Source organism: Leptinotarsa decemlineata, unplaced genomic scaffold (genome assembly GCF_025532065.1).
Source record: "Leptinotarsa decemlineata unplaced genomic scaffold, Ldec_3_MD MMD2_tig00026294_RagTag_RagTag, whole genome shotgun sequence".
Taxonomy (NCBI): Eukaryota; Metazoa; Arthropoda; class Insecta; order Coleoptera; family Chrysomelidae; genus Leptinotarsa; species Leptinotarsa decemlineata.
Genome location: NW_027412674.1, coordinates 9859735 through 9881818, shown reverse-complemented (window position 1 = coordinate 9881818; position 22084 = coordinate 9859735). Strand labels below are relative to the sequence as shown.

Here is a 22084-nt window from a genome sequence, read left to right as displayed (position 1 = left end):
ATATATATACATATATATATATATATATATATATATATATATATATATATATATATATATATATAAAATCTAGAAAGGTTAATGCAGTCAAGCTGCTGGAAAATAATTCCATGAAAATCCCGGTACTGACGATGCCCAATAGGCTGAAACAGCTGTATACCGGTGGCTCTTAAATTGAAATCAATATGGGAATGATCAAAGAGTACTTATCTATTTATTTTTTATATATATATATATGTATATATATATATATATATATATATATATATATATATATATATATGTATATATATATATATATATATATATATATATATATATATATATATATATATATATATATATACACTCCTCAAACTACAGTTTGAGGAGTGCTTCAAATCCTTTTTGTAGAATTTATTATTGAAATACTCAAAATGAAGGAAAATTAGTTGCATCAATCAAAAATATATATATATATATATATATATATATATATATATATATATATATATATATATATACAGTGTGTCAATTTGAAAACTTCCCACCCTCAATATCTCCCTTCCAGTACATAATATGAAAAAATGGTCAGACAGGTCAACTTTATTTGCAAGGGGGACACTCTGAATGAATATTTTCAACCCTCGGGGTTCAACCCCCTAGGAGGGGTGGATGTTACCCTCAGAATTTCAAATGGAAAGGGGGGTCAAGTGGCACATCATTTTGAAGGGCATTCAATTCGCTTGCCGACGGTGCCCTCATTTATTATTTTCCGATCAGCAGTATCCGAAAATGTAGTTCTAAACTAATAGAAGTAATTAGAATTGGCCTATACTAAAATGCCTGGTTATCAAGTTAGTATGCAAAGAAATACAATTTATTGACTCTCTTATAAGTAAAACTTGTGATGACGGGTCAGCTTTTCAACTTTCCATCAGGGGTAAAATTAGACAAGCCTCAAAAAATTTACATTAATTAGTTATCTGATTTCGGTGACTTTCATTTGGGTTTATTATCGGATTTAAAACTCTTATCCCTTTTTTGTTACTTCTGCTATAAAAAGTATCTTTTTTTGAGCAAAAAAGGTGTTCATCGCATTCAAGCCATTTGGTAGTACTATCATTTCAGTTTCATTTGTTGAGCTGATCAGCGATACCTTAGAAAGTGTATAAATTGTAAGAATGGTTTACACTATCCAAGACCGAATTGAAATAATTTTTATTTATGGAGAGGTGGGCAAGTGCGCACGAAGGGCGGCATCTCTTTTTAATGAAAGAAATCCAAATCTTAATATAAGTCACCGGTATGTGCTTGATTTGGTGACAAAGTTTTCCGAAACTGGTTCGGTGAAGAATAAAAAAAGGAATAACCCCAGAGTACTGAATGAGGATGCTCAAATTGAGGTGTTGGGAACATTTGCTGCAGAGCCGACTAGCTCCTTACGATCAGTAGCAGAACAGACGGGAATGTCACACGAGACTGTAAGGAAAGCACTGAAAATGCACAAATTTCATCCATATAAAATGCAGATTCTCCACGAGCTCCATGAGGATGATTATGACAGAAGAATAGAATTCTGTGAAATCATGACTCTTCGAATCAATGCTTTACCTAATCTTCTGTTCAATATCTGTTTCAGTGATGAATGTTCATTTTTCCTGAATGGCAATGTTAATAGGCAAAATTGTCGCTATTGGAGTGACGAAAACCCTCACAATTTTCGAGAAGGACATACACAACACCCACAAAAAGTTAATGTTTGGGCTGGTATTCTTGGAAATGCCATTATCGGACCTTTATTTTTTGAAGAAAACTTGAATGGTGATCTGTACCTAGATATGCTTCAAGCACCTATCGATCCACTTATAACTCACGAGCTCGAAACTCAAATTGATGCACACGGTAATTTACTGTTGCAGGAAGATTTGTTACCATTCCAACAGGACGGTGCGCCACCTCATTATTTTCGCCCCGTCCGACAATGGTTGAACGAGCGATTCCGGGAGAGATGGATTGGCAGAAGGGGATCAATTGAGTGGCCACCGAGATCACCGGATTTGACTCCATTAGATTTTTTTCTTTGGGGATATCTCAAATCTGTCGTTTATAAAACACAGCCCACTGATATGGATGACCTCAAAGGACGAATTACAGCAGCATGCCGGTCAATTAGTGGTGAAGTTTTCCAAAATGTTCGAGAGGAGTTCGAAAACAGACTGTATTACTGTTTAGAGCAGAATGGACAACATTTTGAACATATTATCAGATAAAGCGTTGAAATTTGTTTTTTGCAATTTAGTATTTTTTGTTTGCACTCGATGCGTATTTCGTTAACTAAGTAGTTCTACATTCCTCTCACATCCACGAATTCGAATATTACTCAAGGGTTGGAACGATGCTACCTAGTACGATGCTCACCTTTTCCAATAGTCCATTACAATCATTTGTTTTGAATACCAACCTGAATACCAAACATCTAGTGCGGGCGAGTTTTAATCATTTATTCTTATTCACTTCTAATCACCGTTCGTTTGGAACGTTATTGTTCAAAAACTGCTCATCAAAAACTAATGAAAAAGGTATCATTGGCAAGAGAATTGAATGCCCTTCAAAATGATGTGCCACTTGACCCCCCTTTCCATTTGAAATTCTGAGGGTAACATCCACCCCTCCTAGGGGGTTGAACCCCGAGGGTTGAAAATATTCATTCAGAGTGTCCCCCTTGCAAATAAAGTTGACCTGTCTGACCATTTTTTCATATTATGTACTGGAAGGGAGATATTGAGGGTGGGAAGTTTTCAAATTGACACACTGTATATATATATATATATATATATATAGATATATATATATATATATATATATATATATATATATATATATATATATATATCTTGAAAAAATATATATAATATAGTTATTGTGATTCCTATATATTCAGAATAATCAGAAATGATTATTGAATAACAAAATTAGTTAGCTCCCTAACTATTTTATTGAAAGGAAACTGCTGGAAGGTACGGTACACTATATCGTTAACTTAAACTATACCACTGGCATAAGTTACATGGAGTCCTGTAAACCTTTTTTAAACAATCAAAAATACTGACTTCACACTACCTGTACATAATGGAAATTTGTGTCTACGTATTTCAAAATAAAAGTCGATTTACGTTAACAGGCTCTACTCATACAATTAACACTAGGCAAAAAAAATTATATCAAGTACCGCAGCACGAGGGCGGATTGCTCTCAAATATTGCAGATACACGTTTATTTAATGTTCTACCAAGTGAAATGATAGAAAGCAAAACATTAGGGATGTTTGAAACAAAATCATTTTTTAGTTTTGAATGCGTATCGCAGCGTTAATGATTATTTAACGTAAGTGTATGTGTGACGTGTGCAGGCGTTTTCATATGTGCTTCTAGTTTCCGTATATAGTAATTTACCTTATACTGACTATTTCTAATACAATTACTTATAAAATTGTCGAACAGAAAAATAAAGGAGTTCATTTGAATGACTTGATTTGAAAATAAGTCTGAATAATTTCTTTTAGAAAAAGACAAATTCAATATTTTTAAATCTAGTTTATGTTGGTGGTATTGAGTAGTTTTCACTTATCACTACTTTCAGTGGAGCTGGATCTAGGGCATGATCAAAACTCCATTTATATTTAGTGAAAGTATAATCTGGGCAAAATGTTGATGTGTTTGTGGAAATTGTCATTTGCTTTAGCAGAAAAACTATTCTACTCACGTGTGGCCAGCAATAAATTTCATTCATTCATTTGGTGCATTTTATTAGTTTGTGTTGATTCATCATCCAGTGAATCACAAAATTTACATTCATTGGAAATATCATTTCGTATCCATACCTCTTGAGTTCCGTGCCGGACTATTTGCGAATCAATGTTCAATTCATATGTTTCAAATTAATTGCAACCTTGAGAGTAATGAACTCAATTACGAATGAAACCAAATCCCAATGAAACAGTCAAACATAAGCCATCTGCCAGGAATGCTATTAGCAATTTTGATTTTGCGGTTGTGGAATAATTGAACCAAATCCGTTAATAACATGACTTCGAAATGGAAGTTGGAGGTGATGAATTTCATAATTTCTTCTCCAGAGATTGGAGTTGTTGGGCACGTTTCCATGTTAATTTGTTCCAACGAGACCTTGGATAAAGGGGGACAAAATTATGTGGGATACAAGTGAATATTCCGTGATGAGACCTTTCCAACATTTTCAATGTGAAATTTTCAATACTATTGTCAAAAACATATTATTACTGTTCTTCATATCAATTCTTCATCAAAGTACAATCTTTATTGAAGGAACTTCAATTTTTTTCCTTTTAAGTTTACGGAATATACTTTTTACAACTTGAAATAATAACATCGTAATAATGAAAAATGCGGATTTATTGTAGCTAATAATGCGTTTTTTTTTTTGGTTGATTAATATACAGTGTAACCCATTTTTAATGGAAACACTCCCTTAAAATTTGAAGTTGCAAATCGATTTTAATAATTTTTTTTAAATGTCAAGTACTGAAAGGTCTACCTTGGGACAAAATTTGAAATGTTCATTAAAGTTCCAGGGCATACTACGATATTTTTTCTTAGTCGAAAATCAGGATTTTTTATTAGCGATTTTTTTATTGAAAAAATCACTAAGCCACTGGATTCAGAGTGCCTCTAAATAGGTGTCACCAAAATTTCATGAAAAAATATTCATTATTGACAAAGTTATGACAAAAAAACAAATAGCGTAAATATTTTTAATGAAAATAACGGAATTACATTCACACAATTCAACTAACAATGAAGCAAAAAATTTTAATAAACGTAACTAATAACCAATTATTGAAATGTTTCGATTCAGAGCAACAATTAATTTTAACTCATATTCTAGTAGCCTCTACTAATCCACCACGTATTTCGATACATGTGTCGTAGCGCTTACGAATGTTTCTGATTACGTTCCTTAGTTCTTGAGGGCTAATATCTGCACATACCTGTCGAAATCTTGCACAAAGTTCATTTCTATCTCTTGAACGGTTTTTGTAAACCTTTTGTCTGAGAAGTCCCCAGAGAAGAAAGTTCAAAACTGTGAGATCTGGAGATCTGGGTGGCCACTCTATAAACAGACTAACACGGCCTATCCATCGGTTTGAAAAATGTTCGTTAAGCTATTGCCTCACAGCTCTGGCATAATGAACTGAACACCCATCTAACTGGACAATTAAATTTGATCGTTCATTGATTGGCAGCTCGTGAATAGCATCCCAAAACTCTGTGTTTAAAAATTCTAGAAACCTCTGCGCATTAATGTTTTCCTCAAAAAAGAAAGGACCAATAATTCGTTCGTTCAATATCCCACACCAGACGTTGATTTTTTGGGAATTCTGGCTTTTACAGTTTATTACCCAGTTAAGATTATCCGCTGCCCAATAGCGACAATTCTGTGATGACACTATTCCATTTGTAGTGGAAATTTCTATTGTTTAAATATTCCCCTTGGGTCCATAAACAATATTCTAGGCGTCTTGCTTCGTCGCCTCCTTGAAGTGTGTGTGAAAATTTTGGCTTGAAAGGTTTAATATTCTTCGCCTTGAGACATCTGCGAATAGTTTCTCGTGAAATATTCAAATCTAAAGTGGCATTCCTCATACTGGCATGAGGATCATTTCCGAAATAATCTGAAATGATTTGATCATGCCTGTCATTCCTGTTTCGTCTTTGTATAGGATTACTTTCAAACATCAATTTTGATACTGCAGCAGTTTCATTGAATATATTATTTATTTTATTTACCGTACCGCAGCTAATACGAGGAGGATCTGGATGTCTCTCATTAAATACTCTACAAACCTCTCAAGCACTTCTAACGTCATCTCCCGAAAGGCGTACAATTTCAATTTTCTCTCTTACGCTCAATCTTGCAGCCATGACACAAAATAATTCGAAGAACTGTAAGGTGTATTGTTCACAATAGTACACTCAAATATTCAACGAAAGTCATTTTTTGTGGAGGAAAAAATCAGTTTTTTATCGACCTTTTTTTTTGTAATGGTTACCTTTCACAATCTGAAAAAATATAAAAATTATAATGGAGAACTTTATACAAGTGTAGAAGGGCAAACTTTTTAGTTTACCCCGATAAGTTACTGCGTAAAAATCAAAGTATTTTTCACAAAGAAAAATCTTCTATTTATCAGTAACTTGTCGTATTTCACAATTTCGCCTATCAAAAAAATATTAAGAAATTATACTTATCTTTACGTTTCGGAGGCCAAAATCTGCCTCCGTCTTCAGAAATGGATAAAAATTCAAATAAATATGCAGTTATTACTTTTTTGAGAGCTTATATCTTTACTTCTTCGACTGATGCCAAAGAAGTTTTGAAATATGAAATTATGTCAATGTTGTTGATTGACAACTGAAATATTCGATGTAATACAAGGTACTCTCCGATATCAGTTTGTTGCCATTTCGCCACTATCCAAAGTTTTCTTCAAGATGGGTAGCCAAGTACGATCTATTTCTAAGGAGCTATTCGAGATACAATTCTCTCCAGACATGAGAATATACGCTGATTCTTTTAGCTTACGTCTCTTAGAATGAGGCTCATTGGTAATCTTTCTTGTCCTATTCCATTCCACCCGATGTTCACCGTCTGATTTTAAAATGTGTTCTGATAATTTTGATCCTGTCAATTGTCTATTTTTTATATAATCTCGATGTTCATTCTCACGCACTTTCAATGGTCTTGAGGTTTCACCAATGTAACTTTTACCACAAGAACAAGGTATTTTATAAATACAATTTTTTGTTTTTTCTTCAGTGTTGTTGGGTTTTGTATGTGTGAGTATAGATCTCAGTGTATTTTTTTGTTCTGAAAGTAGTTCTAACATCATATCTATTTCCAATTCGTCTTATTTTTTCAGATAGTCTTGGAATGTAAGGTATAACGTCAGTTGTAAAAGGTGTCGTTGGATGTTGAGTCGGTAATTGTTGAGTTGGATGTTGTTGAATTTGTGAAGCTGTTTGTATGTTCGTTTGGTTTTCAATTGACTCTTTATTTTCTATTGAATTTATCGTTGAATTTATGAAAGAATCTGGATAAGCGTTATCTTTCAAAACAGATTTAATTAATGATATTTCTTTATTTTTATTTTATATATATCATATATATAAATATATGATATTTATTTATATTCTTTATTCAGAAGTTTGCCCTTCTACACTTGTATAAAGTTCTCCGTTATAATTTTTATATTTTTTCAGATTGTGGAAGGTAACCATTACCCAAAAGAAGGTCGATAATACTCTCAAATCTTTCACAAGTGTCAAACTGTAATACCATTTCCATGGCAACTAAGATTCAAATTGAAATATTAGGTCTTAGTTTTAGTTAATTTGCGTGAAAACTTGAATGTAATTCTGTTATTTTCATTAAAAATATTTACGCTATTTGTTTTTTTTTTCATCTGGCGGCACTTTATTGTTGAAATCATAAAAAAAATATTCTAATGGCTATATCTGTTGATATAGGGTGTTTTTTGTAACTGTTAGCTGTGTGAGTTTTCGAATTTTTGAGTTGTCATAATTTTGTTAATAATAAATATTTTTTCATGAAATTTTGGTCACACCTTTTTAGAAGCACTCTGAATTCAGTGGCGTAGTGATTTTTCCAATAAAAAAATCGCTACTGAAAAAACACGATTTTCGACTAAGAAAAAATATCGTAGTATGCCCTGAAACTTTAATAAACATTTTAAATTATGTTCCAAGGTAGACCTTTCGAAACTTGAAATTTAAAAAAAAATATTAAAATCGGTTCACAACTTCGAAATTTAGGGAGGTTTTTCCATTAAAAATGGGTCACACTGTATATTATAATTTGTTCTGAACCAAAGATACAACGAGCACAAAAAAGCATACATGAACCCAATAACATATAAATCAAACCTCGCAACAGACGTCATACGAACATAACTTTCCCCCACCAGAAAACATCAAACTCATAAATATTACTGGAATTTTTCAAATGTACCTGCATGTTTGGTTTTCAGAGGTCAAGAAAAATAAATTTATTCGATTCGTGGGAGGGTACCGTTTCCAATAGTATTTCAAATATACCTGCACACCATTGTCAACCAATATTCGATATCAGATTCGATTGTTCACCGCAACAAAAGTCTTTATATTTTTTTCTCTTAATGAATAACCCCAATATCGGTCTCTTTGTTTTTTCTGCTTTATTTGCTGAATGTTAATTGAATTGAAAAATTGAAGCGCTGAAGCATTTGGCTCTTTTGTTGAAAACTTTTTAATTACAGCCCCGCCAACTTCAAAGGAAAATTCCGTTCGCCTCTCTCAAACTTTCTGAATATTTCAATATTACAGATTATCTTTGAGTGCTCGCTAACGTAGATGGTGAACGAAAAAAATTTTTTTTGAAAGGAGACAACACTGCATTCATTTTTATTCAGAAGGAGTGATTTTTGTTGGAGTGTGTATTGCGATGAGGTTTTCTATTTATTGGTATGACGAACTCTTGCTATTTTCTTATTTCAGTAAGAAATTTCTATTTCCCAGGTGAAAATGACTAGCTCTTGAGTTTTCGGAGACAATGACGAGGATTGACTTTTGATTTTCAATAGTAATTCAATTGAAAGCTTTGAAAAGAGGTCTTCAAATCAACTGGTCTCAGTTGGACGCCATCTACAGTTAATAACATAAGTATTGTGCTCCCTGTACACAGGAGGCACTCAAAAAAAAAAACTTTCTGACTTATTCGAACAAATTGTTCATACCCAACTTTGTAATTTCTTTATTTTCAGTGAAAACGCCTCTGATACCCATATATAGGTACAGACGGCTCAAAACCAAAGAAGGCTCAGGATGTGGAGTGTTAGGTTAGGTTAGGTCTAAAGTAAGTAGGTCTATTCGACCTTCCACCGCAACCCGCAAGGGTTTATTGTGGCTCACACCTATTCTCACTCGGCCAAACAAACCCAGCTTCTTAACGAAGCCGATTAGTTTGTATGGTGAGTGGTCTTTCAGGTCAGATGGTGAGAGTACGGCTCTGCCAAACTCTAAAAACCTGATTCGGTCCCCAGCGAGGCAGGCACGAAGTATATGCTCTGTTAATGAGGTAGTCGGATAGTCAAGTTGCAAGATTCCCACCTTGATACTCATGACAACCTTCCCATATGATGGTTTTTGCACGTCAGCCGTGCAGGGCTTTTCGCCTCTGATTTTGGTGAAACCTCACTTTAGCGCGAACGTTTGCTAACCTGCTCATGGGGGGTTAGTTCCCCCACCTGGTACAGATTCTGCGTACGCCGCAGCTCTCGCTCCTGAACTAAATTTACAGTGAGGTCAGTTGGGGTCGTAAACTCGACATCCATCTCCTCTGTAGACTTGCTCCTGAACTGAATTTACAGAGAGGTCTGTTGGAGTCGTAAACTTGATAGCCATCTCCTCTGTAGACTTGCTTCCGAACTAAATTTACTGGAAGGTCAGTTGGAGTTGTTAACTCGACATCCATCTCCTCTGGAGACTCGCTCCTGGATGAAATTGACAGGAAGGTCAGTTGGAGTCGTTAACTCGAAATCTATCTCCTCTGTAGATTCGCTCCTGGATTAAATTTACAGGAAGGTCAGTTGGAGTCGTAAACTCGAAATCTATCTCCTCTGTAGAATCGCTCCTGGATTGAATTTACAGAAAGGTCACTTGGAGTCGTAAACTCGACATCCATCTTCTCTGTAGACTCGCTCCTGAACTAAATTTACAAGGATATCAGTTGGAGTCGTAAACTCGACATCCATCTCCTCTGTAGATTCGCTCCTAGATTAAATTTCACAGGAAGATCAGTTGGAGTCGTAAACTGGACATCCTTCTCCTCTGTAGACTCGCTCCTGAACTAAATTTACAAGGAAGTCCATTGGAGTCATAAACTCGACATCCATCTCCTCGGGAGACTCGCTCCTGGATTGAATTTACAGGAAGGTCAGTTGTAGTCATAAACTCGACATCCATCTCCTCTGTAGACTCGCTCCTGGATTAAATTTCTCAGGAAGATCAGTTGGAGTCGTAAACTGGACTTCCTTCTCCTCTGTAGACTCGCTCCTGAAATAAATTCACAGGGAAGTCCTTTGGAGTCATAAACTCGACATTCATCTCCTCAGGAGACTCGCTTCTGAATTAAATTTACAGGGAGGTCAGTTGGAATCGTTAACTCGACATCCGTTTCCTCTGTAAACTCGTTCCAGAACTAAATATACAGAAAGGTCAGTTGGAATCATAAACACGACATCCATCTCCTCTGTAGACTCGCTCCTGAACTAAATTTACAGGAAAGTCCTTTGGAGTCATAAACTCGACATCCATCTCCTCGGGAGACTCGCTCCTGGATTAAATTTACAGGAAGGTCAGTTGTAGTCGTAAACTCGACATCCATCTCCTCGGGAGACTCGCTCCTGAACTAAATTTACAGGGAGATCAGTTGGAGTCGTAAACTCGATATCCATCTCCTCTGTAGACTCGTTCCTGGATTGAATTTTACAGGAAGATTGGTTGGAGTCGTAAACTCGACATCCATCTGCTCTGTAGACTCGCTCCTGATCTAAATTTACAGGGAGATCAGTTGGAGTCGTAAACTCGACATTTATCTCCTCGGTAGAATCGCTCCTGGATTGAATTTACAGAAAGGTCAGTTGGAGTCGTAAACTCGACATCCATCTTTCCTGTAGACTCGCTCCTGAACTAAATTTACAGGGATATCAGTTGGAGTCGTAAACTCGACATCCATCTCCTCTGTAAACTCGCTCCCGAATTAAATTTCACAGGAAGATCAGTTGGAGTCGTGAACTGGACATCCATCTTCTTTGTAGACTCGCTCCAGAACTAAATTCACAGGGAAGTCCATTGGAGTCAAAAACTCGACATCCATCTCCTCGGGAGACTCGCTCCTGAATTGAATTTACAGGAAGGTCAGTTGTAGTCGTGAACTCGACATCCATCTCCTCTGTAGACTCGCTCCTGAACTAAATTTACAGGGAAGTCCATTGGAGTCATAAACTCGACATCCATTTCCTCGGAAGACTCGCTCCTGAATTAAATTTACAGGGAGGTCAGTTGGAGTCGTAAACTCGACATCCATCTCCTCTGTAGACTCGCTCCTGAACTAAATTTACAGGGAAGTCCATTGGAGTCATAAACTCGACATCCATTTCCACGGGAGACTCGCTCCTGAATTAAATTTACAGGGAGGTCAGTTGGAGTCGTAAACTCGACATCCATCTCCTCTGTAGACTCGTTCCTGGATTGAATTTTACAGGAAGATTGGTTGGAGTCGTAAACTCGACATCCATCTCCTCTGTAGACTCACTCCTGATCTAAGTTTACAGGGAGATCAGTTGGAGTTGTAAACTCGATATCTATCTCCTCTGTAGAGACGCTCCTGGATTGAATTTACAGCAAGATCAGTTGGAGTCGTAAACTTGACATCCATCTTCTCTGTAGACTCGCTCCTGATCTAAGTTTACAGGGATATCAGTTGGAGTCGTAAACTCGACATCTATCTACTCTGTAGAATCGCTCCTGAACTAAATTTACAGGGAAGTCCATTGGAGTCATAAACTCGACATCCATCTCCTCTGTAGACTCGCTCCTGATCTAAGTTTACAGGGATATCAGTTGGAGTCGTAAACTCGACATCTATCTTCTCTGTAGAATCGCTCCTGGATTGAATTTACAGGAAGGTCAGTTGGAGTCGTAAACTCGACATATATTTTCTCTGTAGACTCGCTCCTGAACTAAATTTACAGGGAAGTCCATTGGAGTCATAAACTCGACATCCATTTTCTCAGGAGACTCGCTCCTGAATTAAATTTACAGGGAGGTCAGTTGGAGTCGTAAACTCGACATTCATCTCCTCTGTAGACTCGCTCCTGAACTAAATTTACAGCGAGGTCAGTTGGAGTCGTGAGCTCGACATCTATCTCCTCAATAGACTCTGCGTCAGAAAGAATTTTCAAGTTTACTTTGAAGTCCCACGAGTAGCTAGGGAAAAAAGGTCAATCACGGCAGAGCCCCGCATTACCGTGTCAAGGCGATGCTACGACGAGAGGGCGCCCGGTATCTCGAAGGTTCCGTAGAGACAGCTGATAGGCTCAGTGTCATTCATCCTCTCGGCACTGATACACACACCTCAGGATCAAGCCATCGTTGGGATGCCATTCAGTTAGGGAATAACAGAACCACAAGTGATTCTTTCATTCCCGTATCCAGCGGGGCTGCGTGGAAGCAGGCATCCGATGGCCGGTTTGCTCAACCCCCACATCCCAAGCTAATGCACTCGCCGAACAGCATGCACAGTGGTTTAGGCAGTGAAAGATGAACAAGGACAGCCAACCCGCCAGGATGTGGAGTGTACTCCAGATCACTAAGCCTAAGGATTGAGTGGTAAACAAACAAAATGGTCCTAAAGAGATGGGATAAAATCAAAGGATATCATCTTGCCAGGATCACCCTATGCGATCCTGGAAAGCTCATCTTGTCCCATCTCATCTTGTCCACGTCAATTACTGTACTAGCAGATTGCCAGTCGTATTGTGAGGGTGTTGTTGGTACTTCCGTCTAGTTCGTCGTTCCAGGAAAGACAGAACCTGGCAAGTGAGTTTCCATAAGAATCTCAACACTCTCTTGGAAGTTGGCTGCTTTGTCGCCATTTTCTCTCGTCAGGATTCCGATACTCTCATGGTGGTCATTTGAGAGTGCCTTATGTAGCCTAGAAGCTAGTAGAAAGTTTTGCCTTGTTGAAGATCGTTCTTACTGTCTACCTGAGGAGTTCCAGTTCAGTTGATATTATAAACATTGTATATATTTCATTCATGTATGATTGGTCTGTTTGGATACGAAATGAAAAATGAATGAAATAAATGAAAACAATGAATGAGGTTGGAAATATTCGTAATTGAGAGGCCTGGTATATATATTTCGTTATTTTTACGTTAAATATTGTATATATTTCATCCATGTAATTAGACCTGATTTGTCTGTTTAGATAAAAAATATTAAATGCAAAATAAATAAAATAAAAGAACAATGAATGAGGTTGGCCTGTTTGTTGAAAAACTTTTTCGAAAAAAAAAATACTAAGTGCTCTATATTTCCAATCTGTTTCCACGATAGGAATATTCATCAATTTGATCAGTGAAATATAGGGACTTTACTCAGGGTTTAATGAATTCAACCTTACAACTCCTAATCGTTATCATATCTCCAACAAGGAACCAGAGATTATCTTCTTTCCATTCCTCCAATGGCGATTCAGGATACCGGCAATCTTATCAGCAGTTATGTGAGAACATCCACTATATGCTTGATTTTGATTCGACCCGAAATTCAACGTTAACCCTGATTTCGCCGTGAACTTTTCTTAATTAGCCTGAATTTGCATGATTTTACCTTGATTTTTCTGGATTCCCTCAAATTTTCCCGGCAGATTTCTTCAAAGTTGGAATATTTCCTGCTTGGTGATTATCAAAATTTCAAATTGAATCACCACAACGTGTTTTTCACGTGAACCCAGTCACAGAAAAGAGGCTAAGCCTATGGCAAGAAGCGGTCACTGCGCAACCTCTGTTGTAGGCAACCAGTGATTCAATTGAACCCAAGTTTGTGTTTAATAAACCCTACAAAATACAAATAGAACAGAGCACAGAGTCAGATGCTACAAATGCAATACGCATATATATATATATATATATATATATATATATATATATATATATATATATATATATATATATATATATATATAGACGGCTCAAAAACCAAAGAAGGCTCAGGATGTGGATTGTACTCCAGATCACAAGGCCTAATGATTAAGTGGGGAATGGGTGGTTCAAACAGAACTAGCTGATATCTCAATCGCCACGAAAGAAATAACCAGGAAAGGAATTTCTGGCAAAAACAACAACCTCCACTGATAGCAAAAAGCCCTGTTAGTCTCGAACATACAACGTGTTACCTTAGGGCTAGTACCAGAGTGTCACCAATATTTAGCCAAAGCCTCGGAAGATAATAACAGTATCCTGAGGGGGATTAAAGGGAGTAAAGATAATCCCATTGCCAGCTTCATAGCCAAGGAAGTGGCTGAACTAAGAATTTTAGGACCAATGGCACCTACAATTGCGGAACTAGCGAAATGTTACACCTATGCTCAATCCCTAAAGAGACGGGATGGAATCAAAGGAGGCAATCTTGCCAGTATCACCCTGGACGACCCTGGTGAGCTGGCGCCGAAGAAATATCTGGCGATGACCAGGGAAAATCTACTCCTTACAGTAGGATTTCTAACTGGCCTAAGGAAACACCTCTACAATATGGGGCTAGTGGACACACCTCTATGCAGGATGTGTGAACAGGAAGATGAAACTGTCAGACATGTTCTATGCGAGTGCCCGGAATTACCGTCAATAAGAGAGTGAGTGTTCGGCGAGTCTTGGCCTATACCGGCCGATATAAAGGAGATGTCTCCTAGTGACCTGTTCACCTTCCTGGAAAGGACGATGGACGATGACCTAGGAGGACGACTCCGCGGGAGGATGTACAATGGGTCACATGTGGCTTAAGTGCTGTGAGTCTACACCACCCTCCCCAATCTACAGATACAAATCCTTTTTTTAAATTTCATCTTTCACACATAGAATTGTTTTCGGTCCAGAACCCATGCAATTATACCACCTGTTCCATCAGTCATGTCAAACATATACACAAAGGGGGCTCACTAATTCTAGGTATGACATCCTCGCGGGCTAAGTAGGATTTCTCCTACTTAGCTTGCGACACTTAAAAACATTCACCTCATTTTTTAAACAGTCCACAATATGTTTTCATTGTCGTTGTGAACCTATTTTGTCTGAATGTGTGTGATAACCTTTCAAATAAGATAATACAGTGAACACATTTTCTCCAAATGTTCTTCTGCGAATGCCACTAATACTGTTAGTCAAGTTAATTACTGAATTAAATCTTTCCGAGGCTAAAGTGCGCAGCTTATTCTAGTAGAGGTTAAACTCAATTAGAACGTTACATGATTGAGTTATATTTTTAGGTGACAACACAGAAAATGATATTAATGTTATACAAGATGATGAAATTCGTTACACCAAACCGCTTCAGCTCAAGTTTTGCGAACATCTCAAAACATAATTGATTTATTCTCTCAGTAGTGTGTCTTGCTGAATTTCTTAGGTTTCTATACATGCGAACGAGTTCATAAAAGTTTCAAATATCTGACAATTGTGTAGTTTCAGTTACTGAACATTTTCTGGGAGTTAATAATAATATTAATCATTATAATATATTTATTCTCAACAGGTTTACATCCACAAATAGAAAAACTACAACTAATTAGAGAGTTTATATAAATAAAAAAAATTAGTACCACACAAAAATGGAAAACAATCATAACATTGAATTTCTTAAAATAAACTGTTTGCTGTCATGATGTATATGGCATAGGTCGAATACTTTATTGAACAACTCACACATTACAAATATCGGCGACTTTTTCGAAAAAATTGTCCTAGGATTCCTATTGTTGAAAGTAGTAGATGAACAAAGAGACTTCTGGCTCACTTCAAGGTCCCACGTCATTGATAAGTGCTTCAGAGAGAGAGAGAGAGAGACTTCAATGAGTGGAATAGAGAAACGTGTGAGGTAATCGATGCAGAGAAGGATGGAATGAGTATGGAAGAGAGTGTGGGCCCCTTTGGGACCCCTCCTCATATCTCAGGCCTTCACCTGTGAGCCACCTTGTCATGTACCAGTCACGTGGCCCTATTGGTCATCGACAGCTGAGGGAAATTAATTTTAAAAAACACACAGGTGCAAGAAGGTTGAGAATCCCTGGGCCACTTGATCAAAGTGTCCATTTCGGAAATCTAAAAGCTCTGTTTCAAAGATGACTTTAACAAAGCATCAAGTGTGCTACATTTTTGTAGCACACTTGTATTTGTATTTGAATAAATATAGTTTGAAGAAACTAAAAAACACGCTTTTTAAGAACATCGAACTAAAAAGTTAAAAATATTTTTTTAAATAAGTTTAAAACAATAACGAACGAAAAATACTAGTATTATTGTCAAAAAAGCGACGTGCGCTTGATATATAAAAATATGGCACAAAGCGCCCACGCTTTTTTCACAATAATACTAGTATTTGTAGTTCATTATTGTTTTGAGCTTATTTAAAAAAATTATTTTCAACTTTTTAGTTCGATGTTCTTCAAAAGCGTGTTTTTTCGTTTTTTTAAACTATATTTATTTTTCACTTCTTAGTCCGATTTAATGTCAAAAATACTTTTTTTAAGTTCTAGTCACTAGTATTATAAATCTTCAACAGACGGCGCACCAAGACGGCGTAAAATTCCTCTCAAACAACGTAATAAAGTTAGAGCATTGGTTTGAGGTCTTAAATTCTATAGTAATAATGAGATGTAGTAAGTCTCCAACAGAGGGCGGACAGTTGTGAAATTTGTTTGGAAGTAAAGAGAAAATTTGCAGTAATAATTTCAAAAAACAATTCAGTGTTGATGTTTTGATTTGGAATTTCATTCAAAATATTAATGAACTAAAAATATTTCTTCAGTTAATAATTTTATTTTTCAAATCAATCTTTTGATTTGATATGTATGTCAAGCACCTTGATTCTAATTTTTCAATTTTTTGAAATATTTAAGTAACTGAATTTTTCAGGTGTACAATTTACGATGAAGTGTTCATTGTTGAAATCCATATTCTGGTTTACTTTCGAATAATTGAATTAGATTTTAAAATGTATCTTCCGTTTCGTTCAAATTTTTTTCTGTACTGAATCACGGGTAATTGAAAATATTTAAATATTTCATTTGTAGTACAAAATTTCGCTAACACTTATAATTCTTAAAATATATTTTTTATTTTAATTTTCTTTTGAACAACCTATCGAGGAGGCTACGTATAGCGCCATCTGCCCGCGAATAGCTCAAGCGAAGTTGATTCTTACTGTTATTTTCTATCCATTCACTTTTATATTTTTATGCTTCATAGTTTTTATATTCTCATACTTACATTCATGTGTTGCATGAGAATATTCATCAGTATTATCATTATTATCATTCATTTCAATATGTAGCATTTATATTATCACTTTCTGACTACTCTTTCACCCCAAAATGCTGAAATCACCAAACGTTCAAATATTACTTTCAATTTGTATAACTTATATTCTTCAAAATAATAACACTTTGACAATAATATTTTATCTTCGACAATATCTTTCAAGTTGTGAATCTTATATTTCTTAGAATAGTAACTCTTTGTCAATGAGATTTCATCTTCAACAATAAAGTACATTTTGATTTGATTGCAATAATTGATAGTTACGTACAGCGCCATCTGTTCGCAAATAGATCAAGCAATAATTGATAGTTACGTACACCGCCATCTGCCCGCGAATAGATCAAGCAATAATGCCGATAATTCTGTCAATACAGATCCCAATCTTGAGAGTTACACACAAACATGCATACAAACAATCATACATACATACATACAGGTGAAGCTGATATAAAGCGTGTAAAAAAGTGCTTTGATAATGTTTTCATAGTATAACAAACTTTTGATAGGAAAATAGTAACAGCAACTTTTTGAAAATGCATATTTTCGAAAAACATGATATAACGCAGAAATAATGATAGATATCGATATTCGTAAACAATTTTTGTTTTAATTTATGTTGGTGGCAATCTATGAATAAAATAGTCGAACATCTCTTCAACATTTATTTTCATCAACGTTAACATCGTTATTATAAATAACTTGGTGTTCCTGAAATTCTTCCTGGTACTGCCTACATTTACAAGTAAGTACATGTCTGAAAAATGTATGGAAATCATCGTCGTATTTATACAGTATCATAAAAAAGTATACAGGTGTCATTATTGATATGAAAAAAGTTGTGTATATAGTAGCTAACAAAACTATATAATTGAATTCTATCAATAACCCAAGGAAAAGAGAAACAACAATTGGGATATAACAAACAAAAAAGGTATTCGACAGAACGAATGGCAAATTTCGTTTATTGGAGTTATGAGGCAAACTTTTTTTTCTGACTGCATGAATTATATTCATGATAACCATGAAGAGAAAAAATAGCAAGTACGATAAAAATAAGGTGATTTGCGCCAAACCGAATATGTTATTGTTACACGAATGTATTTCAAGAGCCAGAATAATAACACATAATACATACAAACAACCAATATAAATAACGAAATATTTAACAATATTCTGAAATTTACTTGGATAATATAATCTTAGATACCAGTATATCACAAGAAACGTAATTAGAAGAATATCAGCTAAGAGGAAGGTGTGTTCAAATTGTTCTACTATACAATACACCGATAAGTAATCGATTGCATCTGAAAAATCGTGCATGAATCTGTAATTCGTAGGCGTAGACAACATGAAAAGAGAATTTATAATCGCCCAATGAAGTAAAATAATGTTCGATTTTTCCTCTCGGAGTCTTCGGTATCTCAAGATGACGAAACTGATGATGATGTTGAAGGCAATGCATATGAAAGACAAGATGGTGAACAATTCTAAGAATATTCTGGAAGCCAATTCTTCAACTCCACGATTGAATACGAATTCCTGTTCCAGGTCGGATTCGTTGAACGTAGAATTTGCCAGTGAGATATTCATTTTCTGTAAAACATAGGAGTGGTTAATTTATGTTTTGGAAACTGCAAAATTATGAATATTTTTTTGAACAACTGTCAAAAAACTAGGCATTTCTGCATCTCTATTGATGCGTAAATGTCCACTTTTTCCACCGTGGAAAATAGCTATTTGTATAACAAGGGAGGAAAGTGTTACTTTTCCTCCCGAGAATGAAGTTTACTGCCCTCCGCTACGCGTCCGGCAGTAATCATTCAAGGGAGGAAAATTCACTTTACCCCCATGTTATACATATGATTTTTCCGCCTCCCTCATATTTTTAAATAATTTATTCATGAAACTACCAAAAAATAATTTATTTATGAATCTTACAAACAAAATTTATTAAAGAACTAAAACTGAGGAGTAGGTACAGTATAACTCATAGGGACGGTATTTTCATACTTGCATCCTACATATTTTTAATTTCTGCTAGAGTAATTATTTATAGTGATGTTGAACGTGCAGTTTTGAGCAGTGGTTATTTGAATACCATTAGAACTGAGAGCTGGATCCAACGCAGTTTTCGTGATATTTTCACTAACTATATTATTATACAGTTGGTATCCCTCGGAAATACCCGTACTTGGCTGATTACAATCAGTTTCATTAACTTTAGTGACTCCCATAATTAGGTTCGAAATTTTTTGCTTTTTTGCAAGAGATTGCTGCACATATCCTTCAGCGATATTTGTAGACTTCCAACCTCCGTGTTGCTTTAAAGTGAGAATGTCTCCTCCAGAATTTGCAAGTAAACTTGCCGAGGTTCTTCTGAAACTATGCCTGGTATAATTTATGGCATTAGGCAGTTTTAAAAATTCTGCAATTTTTGTAGGAATTTTAGCTGTAGTATTTTTCCCAACCATTTGGTTGATACATTTTCCTGCTTTATAGCAGACAAATAAACGTGTCTGATCTATTTTAGGGCGTAACGATATACAGGGTGTCCCTGGACTTCCTCTTTTCCTCTCGGGAATGTATAGATGGGGTCAAAATATCACCAGTACTTCATATAACTTTTTTTCCTAAAAGTCTTCGTAACCAAATTACGGGCCCTCGAAGTTACAAAATGAAAAATGTTTTTCTTTGATAACTTTCCAAGTGAATATTCAAAATCATCCAAATTTTGGTAATTGACTACACAAATGAATTCCGGCGATGAGCTTTCATGCAGGAGTCAGTTGTTTTGCTACAAAGTCAGGAACGGACTACCCCCGATGGTCCACACCCCAAAACTTTGAAATGACAGATATTTTTCAATATTTTTCAACAAAATAAGGTTACTTGGACAATTTTATGAATAAAAGTACTCGTGTGGAAAGTCGATCGGAGCAACGAGTCTTGTTAAAAATGTAGTTCTACTCGACGACATCAAACCCGCTCGTCCACCATTATTTGAAATGAATAATTATCAAAGCAGAAATAATAATGATAACGTTAATTCAACAACATTTATAACAGGAATAATACAAAGTATGCTAAAATGAAGTCGTAAACAAAAAGTACAGTACCTATATGGAAGTTTAAGTCACAATTGTGATAGCAGATATTTTTTCAAAAGAAATATCAAGTTCTGTAGATTCGTGGTGTTTTTAAACTAACAAGCTACTCTACTATGAAATATCGAATTCATTCCATATGTTGTATGTACATAATACGTGTGGAATAATCACGTTTCGTGTTGATCAGTTATCTGAATCTCATGAAACTCAACATTCGAATGTTTCGAATTCTTCCTCACAGCTAAACTGTTGAGGAGTTTCACTGATAATTATAATTTTATGGGAGAAATTCTTTAACACGAATCTAAATTTAGCTGAAAAAACGCACATCGGAAAAAATATTTACTATACTAATAAAAAGCAAACGAATGAACTACAAAAACGGCTGCACATGATCAGGTGAAAAATATCCAGGGAATAATTATGTTCCATTTCTTTCACAGATGTTGACAAAAAAACCTTTTAGAAAGTTTTGATAAAAAATGAGAAACTGGAATGCGATTTTGTTTTGTTGAGTGGTGCGTTGTCATATGACTATCATTGTATTGTCAATATTCTATAGGATATTTTGAATTTTTTTGATATGGCCGAACAGTTTACATTCAATGAATATGCAGATATGCATGTATTTTATGGACGAGCATTTTGTAATGCTGCAGAAGCTCGTCGTCTGTATTCCGAGCATTTTCCCAATCGAACGGTACCGTCAAAAGAAACATTCGAGCGTGTCGATCGCAGCTTGAGGGAGACAGGTATGTAATAATTGATAATTAATTTGAGCACGTTGTTTTATTTCGATATTATTGTAGGTACAGTTTTGCCAAAACGAGGTGGCGAGGGCGCTCCTAGGACTGTACGTACCGTTGTATTGGAGGAAAATATTTTGGAAGCCGTTGCTGATGATCCTTCAATGAGCATCAGAAATCTATCAGAACAGTTCCATACATCCAAGTCCACTATTCACAGAATAATTAGGAAACAACTGCTCCACCCATTTCACATCCAGAAGGTACATGCCATGACACCTCAAGATTTTTCAGCACGACTGGAATATGCCAATTGGTTCATGGATAGGCAAAGAGAGGATATGACTTTTATTAATCGAGTTTTATTCACTGATGAACAGATTTCAGTAGAGATGGAGTTATCAACTCTCATAATCTCCATATATGGGCCGAAGAAAATCCCCATGGGATATTGCAAACCAAACACCAACGGAAATTCAACGTGAATGTTTGGGCTGGTATCATAGGAAACCATCTTATAGGACCATTCGTTCTACAGGACCGATTGAATGGAGAACGTTATTTGGAGTTCATTCAGAACGATTTGAATGGACTTTTGGAACATGTTCCATTGCAAACCCGAAGAGATATGTGGTTTATGCATGATGGCGCTCCTCCTCATTTTAGTTTGATTGTGCGTGACCATCTGAACCATATTTTCCACAATAGATGGATTGGTAGAGGTGGGCCATATTCATGGCCATCGCGGTCTCCGTATTTAAATCCATTGGATTTCTTTCTGTGGGGGCATCTAAAAAGCCTTGTTTACGCTATACCTATTCACACAAGAGATGCATTGTTGAATAGAATAACATTACATTGTGAAGCCATACGAAACGACCCTGGAATGCTATTTCAAGTACAGAGAGGGTGTCTTCGCAGACTAAGAAAATGTATAGAGAGAGAAGGTGGTCATATCGAGCAATTTCTGTAGCGGATTTTTCATTTCTGTTTGCTCTTGAGGCTCTTAAAAATTCGTTATGAACATTTTACCTATCATTTCCATTTTCTTCAAA

The 22084-nt window shown here is 35.8% G+C and overlaps 2 protein-coding genes across 6 annotated transcripts in view; one reads left to right on the top strand and one right to left on the bottom strand.

Moving 5' to 3' along the window:
• The window catches only part of AstC-R2 (Allatostatin C receptor 2), a 649221-nt gene that overhangs the window by 382097 nt on the left and 245040 nt on the right, over positions 1–22084 (top strand). The gene's annotated exons all lie outside the window — the stretch shown is intronic.
• Positions 17822–22084, bottom strand: part of LOC111515617 (uncharacterized) — a 77630-nt gene continuing 73367 nt past the window's right edge. For all 5 annotated transcript variants that reach the window (XM_074180334.1, XM_074180333.1, XM_074180332.1 and 2 more), the window contains one exon: positions 17822–18769. In XM_074180334.1, coding sequence (XP_074036435.1) covers positions 17828–18766 — 939 coding nt within the window. In that variant the 5' untranslated portion in view covers positions 18767–18769 and the 3' untranslated portion in view covers positions 17822–17827. The remainder of the gene's footprint in view (positions 18770–22084) is intronic.